The sequence below is a fragment of the Sapajus apella genome, unplaced genomic scaffold, assembly GCF_009761245.1.
Source record: "Sapajus apella isolate SASKATOON/1434 unplaced genomic scaffold, GSC_monkey_1.0 scaffold40, whole genome shotgun sequence".
Lineage (NCBI taxonomy): Eukaryota > Metazoa > Chordata > Mammalia > Primates > Cebidae > Sapajus > Sapajus apella.
In genome coordinates this window covers 15,020,538-15,032,701 of record NW_022436980.1, presented here as the reverse complement: position 1 = coordinate 15,032,701, position 12,164 = coordinate 15,020,538, and the positions used below count along the sequence as shown (strand labels likewise).

Below are 12,164 nucleotides of genomic sequence, written 5' to 3'. Positions count from 1 at the left end.
CAGAAATAGTACATAACGTGGGACACTGTAGCTGCTCAAAGAATGTTTCCTAAATAAATAAATGAAAATGACAGTGGAAACCATCTAGGTTTGCTTCTACCAAACCAGTAAGGGGAAGAAGCAAATAACAAATTCTCCTTGTGCAGAGTTAAGCTTGCAAATTTAATCATATAAAACAAAAACAATGTCTTTAAAGTAGAATTGTCTTGAAAACAATGTCTTTAAACCATTTCTGAATGAGGAAAATATTGAAAAAGAGAGACATGTTATTTTAACCTAAGTCCAGAGACCTAATACCTTTGAAACATTCCTCTTTATGTATCTGCAAGTTTAGATACACTTTCTGGCAATATTTTGTGGAACTATGAAGTGAAGTGTGCTATAATTTTGTTCTTCTCACTGACATATTTACCATCAGTTAGGTTAAGTGAGCAGCTAGATGAGATTATAGATATGAGATCTTCAGCATATCTAATGTTTTACACCTCTGCTTTAACTAGATTAACTTTATAAGACTTTTATTTTTATTAAATACCAGAGGCATTTTGCAATAAAATGTTTAAATGATCAACAAACATTGCTGTTCATGCAATAATACAAAAGCTGCCAAAACAGATACGTTGATTGGCAGGAGGCACCACTATGTGCAGACTGTATCTCAATGGAAAAATATTTAGATTATCCAAAAGTAGAAATGTTCAAAAGTTGAAACTTCCTTTGACCAGTAAGATCCCACTGAGATACAGAGACTGTGAAATATCAATTTAGATTTATTGACCTAAGAACAATTTTCTTTAGGGGTAGAGAAAACATAAACCAGGGATCACTGTGCATGTTTTTTTGGTACAAAAGAGCAATAAAGACAGTCTTACTGCTTCTGGGTTAGTGCTGGTAGTACTGCAAACAATAAAAGTAAAATAACATGGTTCAAAAATGGGTGGGTAAGATAAAAATGTAAAAAGTTAAGGAAATTACACAATAGCTAGTGAATGGAACAGACGAAACTAAACCTTAGAATTTCTAGGATTCATTCTCAGATACTGAATATGATAAAAGGTCTTTGAAAAGATCATAAATACTTCTCAGAAAATTATTGTAAGAGCTTTTCACAATCAATCTGCAATACTGTCTTTTTATTTAATGTGCTTTTAGACTTCTTCTTTTTCCTTTACATTACCTAGCATGTAATCTCTAAGTATTTACTGAGTAACAACCAATGTGCAGATAACATGCAGAGGGAGATTCTAAAATAGGTAAAGTAATCTAGATTCTAGAAAGGAAACACATAAATATGGAAATATTTACAATATTAATATAATGAGGTAAGAGCTTACAGAGACATATGCAAAATGTATCAGGAGAATACTTATTAATGATGAGCTGCTTTGTTTGAGGATAATCCAAAGATAATACTGAAGCTAAAGATTTGCATATTTTTCATTAATTTAGGTGCAAAATTCTATAATCATATTAATAACATTACTCTCTAGTAACATAAATGTAATTTATTATTTCAACCTTCTGAATAGTTTGAAATTCGTCATTTTTTGTTAATACTTTACTTAGTAAAGTACTTTGTTACTTCTCTCTCACATAACTTTTAAAATTTTAACTATTTCAGAGTTTGACATTTAGGTACTTCCTCAATTTCTAAAAGTAAAACTGAGAAGTACTTCAGAGTGAAAAAGAGAAATAGTAAATGCTAAGAATTTATCAACAGTATTGGACATACCTTCATATAAGGTCATTGAGTCAATATTAAAAAAACATGAAATAATTCAAGGAATTGATAAACAGCAAGCAAGAGGAACTACACCAATGTGGAGAACACACTGTAACCCACAGAAGCGTTGTGGTGATGTAAAGGACACAGCATTAGTAATACAGAATGACAACAACTGGGAAATATTCCCATGCCTTTTGCACATAATGAACCTACTGCAAATAGTTCACAAACTTAACAAATAAACACAGTAAGTCCTCAATTAATATCTTTAATCGGATCTTGGAAATTGAGACTTTAAGTGCTACAACTTACTGTATAATGAAATCCATTTTACCATAGGCTAAGCGATAGAAACAAGAGTTAAGGTTCCTACGCATACAGTATTTCACTTTGCTCAAAGTGGCAGTTTCCAAGAATCTATTGACAATGTTAAGCTAGGAATTACTGAAAGCAGTATTGATTTACTAAGAATAAATAAACTTTCTTTCAAGAAGTATACAGAAAGTAAAATAAAATATCTGTTGCTTTATATTCAGCCATATTTTTCTACTCACACTAGGCTGCAAGGTAAACAACTATTTTTTAAAGTTTTATTTATTGCTTTATAGAGACAGGGTCTCCCTATGTTGTCCAGGCTCATCTTGAACTTCTGGGCTCAACGGATCTTCCCACCTAGGCCTCCCAAAGTACTGGTATTTAGAGGTGTGAGCCAATATGCCCAGCCAGTAAGCAACTGAAGCTTTAAACAGTATATTTTACTAAACACGTTTCTGTCAAACTAACAGCAGCTTCTGACTTTTAACCAACTTAACCTCCAAATACTAAGCATAATATTGAGTTACAGAGGTTAAGTCCTGCAACATGTATGCATGTGTGTGTTCCAAGACTGCAGTCCCAAGAAAAATGGCTAAAATACACAAGCCCTGGATGGAGGCAGAGTGTCAGGAATTTGTATCAGCCTATTATTCTGATTTTCTTCATGGAGAAATGCAAGTCTTTTAGTTTCTTTCCACCTATAAAAACCATACTACCACACTGAAGGCAAAGAGAGAGGTGACAAACACAATTTGTTTTCATTGTTAGTTTAATATGTATCCTGAAACATGGAATGATTATCAGGTACACCAGTCCTATGTAGTCCAATTAGAGACAATCTATCACTGAATCAGTATCTCTATATCTCCTACTGACACATTTGAAATACATTTGCCAACAATTCTACCAACATATCTACATGTATTGAATGTAGTTTTTAAAGGGCACTGCTAAGTTTGCAGAACTATTACTGTTAACATTATTTAAATAATAGAAATCAAGTATCTATGTTGAGAATGATCTCCTCCAACATCTCCCTGTAATATGCAAAGTTCACCAACATCATGAAGGGACAAAAAGAAATAAGGGAGAGGATATAAAGAAAAACCTAAAATAAAATATAAACCAAATGCATATTGAAAGAGAGAGGTATAGGGATTTTGAACAATGTTACTGGGGTAGTGAAGAGCTCTGGGCATCAGAAAGGATTTTGAAAATATAAATCACTGTAATTCACTTCCTAATTCTTCCTCTGTTCCTCATCTATTAAAAAAATTCACAAAAAAAGGAGTCCCTTTCATGACTCTGAAAATGGGAAAATCATTATATTTTATTATTAAGCAAGGAGCTCGGCAGGCAGGCATCAGCGCCCCTCTTAGTCTGTCAGCCCCGTTCCATAAACCTCAATGCCCATCCTTCCTCAAGTAATGCAGAGGTGCAGGGCTGGACAAAGAAAATCAAGGACTGAGATGGCTCAGAAATAGGGCAGGGATGTCACCTATATGCTTCACTGTCAATTTTTCTAAAAGGCTAGGAAGCTTAATTATTTGCTTTCTAAACCCTATCAATATACTTCTAGCTTCAATATAACTATGTCAAACAGCAGTTTCAAAATGCCTTGATCAAAATATTCCATGACTCCTCCAAATACTCAAACTGGAAATCTGTCCAAAGAGCCACTTTTAAATCCCCAATCTTCATTACAGATGAAGAAATATAAGAAAGTCATTGGGAAAAGCAGTTATTCTCCAGACCTTTCTATAAAACATCAAATCAATTTATATTTATTGAATGCCTGTTACAGATGGGAAAGCAATTTGTCTGAGATTATGCTTCAGTAAATAGGAAACTTTAATGTCTGTTTCTGTGGCATCTATAAGTATTTGGGAGACAGACTTCCTGTCTGATTCTCCAATTTCAGCACTATGGAGTATATGTGAGACACGAAACATGCCTCCTCTGGAGAAAAGACGTTTGCTTGAAAATATCAAAATAAGATTTATCTATTAAGGTGTACTTGGCTTCAGATTCTGACCTACAATAAATGGCATACATATGTTTAGCTGATAATATCTGTAAGTGAACATCCTGAAATCAAATCCATGGTAGTATAAAAGTAGAACTACTGTGACTAATAAAATTAAGTTATACATTTAAAAGAAACAAAATATAAGATAATTAAAAATCAAATTATATAAAGCAACTCAAACGTATAAATTTTTTAAACAATCATTTCAAATAAAGCACTTATCAGCATTACTTCCTAAACCATTAAGAAGAAAACTGAAAGGAGAAATACTAGCAGGATATATAAGAAAGACATTCATGATGCTAATGATTATACCTGCCATGCTGTAAGGCAAGAGGTGCACATCAAATGCCCACAAGGCTCAATCTTGACGTCTTTGTCATTCTCTGCACAAATCTTACAGAGCTGAAAAGTGGAGCCCATTTCACAATATAATTCATATTGTTCCTGGAATTTGGGGGGAAAAAAGTTATGTTAATGAACTGAATTGTTATTATCAAATTTTCCCAAATAAAGTGACACACAGTAAATATCTTAAAATTGATCTTGTCAGAATTTTGTTACCATTTGAGACATGTTTTGAATTGATAATCACAATTTGGTCCTCAAAATCCATTTTAAAAGGGTTTGAACTTTTATCATCTATCTTATATGCTTCTTAATGATTCAGATTAATGTTCCTTTACTGTTCCTTTAGAAAGGGACTTGTTTCAACAGTTACAGTGACTCAAAAGACAAAATCTATGGTTTTAAAATAGGAATATGAAGTGACGTTATCTTTTTATAAATGCCACGTGCTCCTCTAATTTAACTGTCGAATTGAAAAAAAAATATGATACTTGGATAAACATTAAATTTTATTGCTTCAATATCTTTATAAACCCCAGAATGGAAGAAAAGCAGCAAACATTTACCCAGTTCTTCCCACATGCCAGGCACTGTGGTCCACACTTACTGTTTCACATAATTTCCAAAGCATAAGAAGATATATTGAACTTAACAAAAGTTAAATCTGGGGCTTAATAAGTTTAAATTGTTTGCTTCAAATTCCAAATTAAGTCTCTGACTAAAAAGTGCACACTCTTTCCCTAACAATGACAAGAAAATAAATCACTTCGGTAACCAAAAACCTTTTTATGAAAGCTGCAATGTTCTTGATTAGGTTTTTAGCTTAAACATTTGGCACAGTAAAATTTTCAAAATTCAAATACTGAAAAGATCTTTGTGAAAAAGAAGATCCAAACAAATCGGTAAATTTTGGTACTTTTTTCATGGTAAAGATCCATGAAAAAAAGATGTTAGGAATGCTAAGAAAAGGAATTATGAAACCAAAATTTGGGTCAAAAGTGCACAGTAACTTTTGGTTCAGGAAGTGACTACAATGTGCCTGGCACTGAATAGGATAAATAAATAACAATATTTAGTCCACAACCTACGAAGATACATTATAATCCTGGTGAGGAAAAGTACGTACACATATACGTACATGGATACATATGCATGTACATGCAGGTACACATGTATACACATATGCTGTATCTACTATGCTGTGTGAATATACAAAAATTTGGGGGGGGGACATAAGGAAAGAAATAAGAGAGAATGTGTAAGAATGGAAAAGTAATAAATCTAAAGTAATCTAAAGTAAGTTATAAATTGTTGATGTCCCTGAAATAATACATAAGTACTGATACTGGTTATGACTATCCAAAGGACAAATTTGCAATTATAAAAACATTACATTAAGCTAAAAATCACAGTTGCAGACTTCATCTGGAAATGTAAGCTAAACAGTAAGAATATTTATGAGTAATTTAAATGAATGTTATTACTTCCAAAGATTTATTTTTTTTAATGGCTTTATAAAGAGAAACTGTCTTTCATGAGTACCCTTTCACACATATTAGAAAATCCAGGATCACTATATAACTTTTAAAATGGCAATCATATATTAAATATAAAATGGTAGTTATTAAATTTGTAAGTACAGCATGTACATATAAATGTCAATGTGTATGTCTCACATCATCATGTAAAGGCTACAGGAACTGAAACCTGGAGAATTATAAGGTAAATCATTATCTATTATCTTAAAAAAAAAACTATAATTCTTCTTGTTGGTTTTTTCCCTTAGATTTTTATTATTTATTACACAAGGCATGAATATATCTCAAATATAAAATATTTTAAAACTAGACTGTTTATACAATAAAATATTCAAGTTCCCCCTCCATCCTCTCCCTGAGTGTGCAATCCCTTTCACCTCCTCAGTTAAATCCTCCTACCAGTTTGGGGTTTTTTGATCTTTTAAAAAGTAAACTCATATGTTCATATACAGCAATTATTATTTATTTACAGAAGTTTAACCTACATAATTTAACTTTGCCAAACGAAATGTTATCTACTTCTACTTTATATAAATGAAATTATTTTATAGTACAAGATGCGGAAGTTCCCAGGTGAGTATGTAGAGCTACCTCCCTCCTGCTGATGACTTCACACAATACAGTAGGAGTATACTGTTCTATTCTATCTAATCTATTATTAAACTTCTTGGTATTTTGTAATTTTTCACTTTTACAAAAATATTACCATGAATACCTGTTGTACAGATTTTTGTGTACATGTGTAAGTGATTTATTACATAATAGATTCTAACGTGAAGAGATATTTTCACTTAGATTTTTATAATTACTGAATATCACTCTCAAGAAAGGTTTTAGCAACTTACATTCTCTTCCAAATCTGGTTACCAACAATGGATTTAGAAAAACACTATTGTTATTGTCAACAGACTTCAGTTACCCATTTGACTCTAAAAGCTAAGGCATATAATTATTCTAATCTTTTTTTGGTAGTTTTCTAAACTATGACTCTCTCCTTATACCAACCTACCTACTTATGGAATTATTTTATTCCCCCCATATAAATACCAATACCATATGGCAAGCAAGAATTTTAATAGCAGAAATTTGTATCAAAAAATATAGGAAAGTGATATAATTTCTCTTTAACACTCTTAGAATTCCTTAAGTATCTTTTGTATTAAATACCTGTGCCTGATTTTAATTACAGTATAGAGTCTTATTTATTTCAAAGGCATTACATATATTTATTTAATTATACTTTTCCAAAAATTATCCTTACCTGTGTAACTTTTATATGATCATGAGGTGTAGGTTCACATAATCCAGTTAAATCAGGATTATAACTCCTCCCATCAGGATAAAGATAACTGAATTTAAACAGAAACTTTATTACCTTAAACATACAAGTTTCAGTTGCATGTGAGGATATTTAATCAAATGTTTCTATATTTAAGCATACATTTGTATGTTTCCTTTTTATGTAACATATCAGTAACATACTATGTCACTATTTCCATAATATGTTGTTTTAAAGACACTTAAATATAGAAATTATTTTCATATCAGAAATAAATAATGAATACAGCCTATGCCACTAAGCAACCATTTTCAATAAAATATCTAGTCTCTTATATAAGTTAAAAATTTATTTTACTGGTCAATCGTGTTCTATTCCAAAATACTTTTCATATATACCTATTTGCAACTATTACATCTTTCATCTGAAGCACAGGTAACGTTAACAATATCATTCTACACCATGCTTAATATCATATGGAAAGAAAAATATAATTAAAGGCCACAGTTTTTTGTAAGTTATTCAAACACTTCTGTGGTGTTCCTTTTTCTATAGTTTCCATATCTCTTCTCTCATCTTTCACTTACCCTAACACAAACACAGGTGCACATATGTAAACACACAGACACACATGCACATCCACATTTTTAAAAATTAGATAATATTACATTTCCATCTTCCATTGACTTAACACTACAAACACAAAATGGTCTACAGAGACAAGGTTCTATTATCAGAGAAAACTGAAATCTGAACTAAAAGTTGTAGTAATAATGCCTTCTTGCTGTGTTAGATCAGAAGTTTCCCTTGTTATTCAAAACTTCATGAAAAAATAAAATTTGCTGTTTTGGAAAATACCTATTTTTGATTTTAAAAAGTGGTAATGTCACTGCTATGTTTCGTCAGTTTATTAAATTGTGGTTATTTCTGTTTAATATCTTTCTATACTAGATTTCTTAAATAAACCAATAAGAATGTAGTACTGGTTGGTCGTGATGGCTCTCGCTTGTAATCCCAGCACTTTGGGAGGCCAAGGCCGATGAATCACTGGAGGTCAGGAGTTCAAAACCAGCCTGAACAACATGGTGAAACACCGTCTCTACTAAAAATCAAAAAATTAGCTGGGTGTGATGGCACGTGCCTGTAATCCCAGCTACCAAGGAGGCTGAGGCAGGAGAATCACTTGAACCTGGGAGGTGGAGGTTGCCATGAGCCCAAATCACGCCACTGCACTCCAGCCTGGGTGACAGAGCGAGACTCCATCTCAAAAAAAAAAAAAAAAAAAAAAAAAGACTATAGTTCTACAATACATACATATACATTTTGAAGGGTAAAACTATAACAAAACTATTCTTTAAAGTAACAAACACTGTTTATCCTTGAATGAGGAGTCTACAAACATGTGAAGTGTTGGAATTTACCCAGGAAAACCAGAAAAATGAACTTAAAGGGCAAACAATTCTTACCTATTAAGGGACAAATAAGTGAGATGATTTTTTTTTTCATGATTTAGCAAAAGGACTTTACTACATCTGAATATGATACAAATTTAGAATGGCCTTATGGGTGTGTTACAAAATTCAACAAATATTAAATGAGGAGATAATTCAAAGAAGATAAGTAACTTTTTGGTATCCTAAAATTGGCCATTTAAAAAAAATTATATAAAATTTATGTATCACATTTCAATAATATGAGGAAATTCAAGGAAGAAATCAGGAGTGAAAGATGACAAAAATGATGATAAGGGTACCATAGGAAAGGTTAAAGGTTCTTTTTAAACCTATCAGGAGCAACGATGATTTCTGTCCTTAGTATACCCAGGATATACTGCTGATGAGCCTTTTTCAATGGGGCTATGTCAACAATATTGGATTAGCTATTAATATAAGGAAATACAATGGACCTGGATGGTAGCTGGATGAGATGATAATCCTGTATTTTTACTGATCTTATGAAAAACCTTATCTAATTAATTTATAAATCCTATTTTATCCTCATATATCATTAATGTTCAAAATCGACTAGCTAAATCCCTCTGGAGGGGTGTGTGTGTGTGTGTGTGTGTGTGAAATTGTTAAGAGTTATTTTACTCAGGAATTTAAAAGCTTTGGTCAATTGACTGTACTACTAAAATTTGTTACTTTTTAAATGACTTTTGAAAAATAGACTGAAGGTGTAATTCAAACAAGATATATGAAAATTTTTCTGTCTACAGATTTGCTCATTTACCCTCTACTTATAAATTCTAACTTTAAAGTATATTTTCTTAAAAACAATCTGTAATCATGATCTAATCTATACACAAATCTATAAACAAATCAAAATCTATACGCAGATCTTTGACGCATTAGAAGAAAGGTATAAATAACCGAGACTAGCAAATTTATGAAAATTAGAAGAAAAAAGTGAGAGAAATACACATTTGGTACCACAACTTGCCATACAATTGTTATGGAACTAATTTACTGAAAGGTTGTGTGCATGTGCGTGTGCGTGTGCGTGTGCGTGTGTGTGTGTTTTCCTCAGACAGGGTCTTACTCTGATGCCCAGGCTGGAGTGTAGTGGCACAATCACATCACTGTAGTCTCAATTTTCCCAGGCTCAGGTGATTATCCCACATTAGCCTCCATAGTAGCTGGGACTATGGTCACGAGCCACCTAATGGTGGCTAATTTTTTTGCATTTTTTGAAGAGATAGGGTTTTGCCATGTTGCCCAGACTAGTCTCGAACTTCTAGGGTCAAGTAATCCTCCAGCCTTAGCCTCCCAAAATGCTGGGATTACAGGCATAAGCCACCCTTCCACCCAAAAGCTCACAGGTTTTTTAAAACGCCTACTTTTTCTTTGTATAAGTCTCCTGACTTTTTTTCTTTTCCTTCCTTTTTGCAATTGCTTTGAAAAAGGTAAAACTCAAATCATTTGCTCTTTGTTAACTCTGGTGGACTTTCTCCTGCTAGGTTTCTAGCACAATTCATACCGCAGTGAGTTTGATCACAAGCATCTCTAAATTACCCAGCACAACAGAGGGGAAGAAAAAGCAGCATGACGAAGTGACACTGAGAATGAGAACACAAGGAGAGGACGAAGGGAATGGCATGATGAATAAAACAAGAAGAACCAGACATATTTTCTATGAAGGGACCCAACAGATTGTCGAAACTTTGTGTGTGGAATGGCTGGGGGAGAATTCATTATTAATCTAAAAAACAAAGAAGTTATTTATTTTTAAATTTTAAAAAAGAATAGCAAAAAAAAAAAAAAGAATAGCTTGAGATAAACTAAACTTAGCAATTAACATATAGTCCTGGAATATGGAGTCATTATTCATGTGTCACAGGCTGTGCCACAGGCCATGGTCACTCGTATTTGACTCAGAATACATTTCTTCAAATATTTTAGAGTTTGACTCTTTTTGCAGACAATAATCTGGCACCAAACGTGGGGCCCCAGAAGAAAACTCAAAACCCTGAAAGCCTTGCCCAAAACTGGAGCTAAGTTATCAGCAGGGGCCCAATAGAGATCTACAGAGAGAAAAGAAAAGAAAGGGGTGGAGGGAGAAACAGACAAGAAAGAGAAAAGAAAATCTGGCACTAACAATCAAAATAAAAAGGTGAAATTAAGTAATCTAGGGTTATATGAGGAAACAGAAGTAAATTATTCTAGATAATTTATTCTAAATAATTTTCTCTTTATATATACTTTTACATCTATTTGAAAACTACCTTTAAGTCCCAACTTCTTATTGTATGAAAGATAAAAATTCACGTTGTAATCTGAAGTTGAAATGTATTTGCTATAACATAGTTAGTTACCTTGAAATGACTATTTAAAGAGATTAACAAAAAAACTGAGCATCCATTATTATGGGTTTTATTTTATCTTAAGCAGTCTTAAGATAAAAAGCATCCTCACTATCCATTCTCTCCATCACAAAGCAATTTTTATTTTTCAAATTTGCAAATCATAAGTACTCTAATTCCCAATTCTTATACTTACAATCCTTCCCTGCTGCCATCAATCAGGGCTTGAAATAAGGGCTTGTTATGAGGTATGGTCTGTAAGATATTGCCATCCCCGGTCACATAGCCAATGGCCCACTGTCCCAATCGAGTGCAACTTAACCGGAAAATGTAGCTGCAAAACATGAGAAAACTACATTTAATTACATTCAGAATATAAGTCAGTCCTAACAACTTGTTAGGTTTCTTTCAAGCAAAAGAATAAACAGAATAATTTAGAATGCCTGATACCTGAATGCTCCTCATATTCTATCCTTTAACTTATTCTTAACAACATTGTACTTCTCCATTTATCAATTTGAAGAGAAACACTGATCATTTTTTATTTAAATACTTCCAGATATATATGAGAAAATAAACAAGATTGTAAACTCTCTAGGGATTTGTCATCATCAGGGTGCTGGGTATAAAAGTGCTGATGGCATGGAATTGCTACAAAATAAATCATTGTTGGAGTGTAAAAAATAAAATAAGTAAGTCAAAATTTAAATTTAATTTGCTTACCTCAACAAAAACTGAGCCAGTTTCTACTACAGAAGTTGACATATTCCTTTGTAATTTAGACATTAAAATTAGTTATTAAATAACTTTTCAAAACTTTTAGGTATTCCAGCCATTCATTCCTAAAGCTCAAAAGTGCAAACTAGGTAAGTTCATGGCTGCCGTCTAAGCATTATAAGATACTAACTAACTAAATTTAGTATCTTATAATGGGAAGTTAAGATAATTCAAAAATATAAATCAAATCAAGTCCCTTGAAACTAGTCTCCAACAAAAGGAGACAGCAACTTGGCTTTAAATCCATTATTCATTTGTTACCTATATACTTATTTCATATTACATCATTTCTCTTCAGCCCTTCACACACACACACACACACACACACACACACACACACACACACACAC

The 12,164-nt window shown here is 32.5% G+C and overlaps 1 protein-coding gene across 10 annotated transcripts in view; it reads right to left on the bottom strand.

The window, feature by feature from the left end:
- The window catches only part of CBLB (Cbl proto-oncogene B), a 261,652-nt gene that overhangs the window by 121,379 nt on the left and 128,109 nt on the right, over positions 1–12,164 (bottom strand). For 9 of the 10 annotated variants that reach the window (XM_032299212.1, XM_032299211.1, XM_032299213.1 and 6 more), the window contains 3 exons: positions 11,234–11,371; positions 7,218–7,305; positions 4,386–4,517 (listed from right to left, as the gene is read on the bottom strand). In XM_032299212.1, coding sequence (XP_032155103.1) covers positions 4,386–4,517; positions 7,218–7,305; positions 11,234–11,371 — 358 coding nt within the window. Of the gene's footprint in view, positions 1–4,385; positions 5,618–5,968; positions 5,981–7,217; positions 7,306–11,233; positions 11,372–12,164 lie in introns of those variants that run through there. The other variant, XM_032299218.1, reaches the window with a different exon arrangement.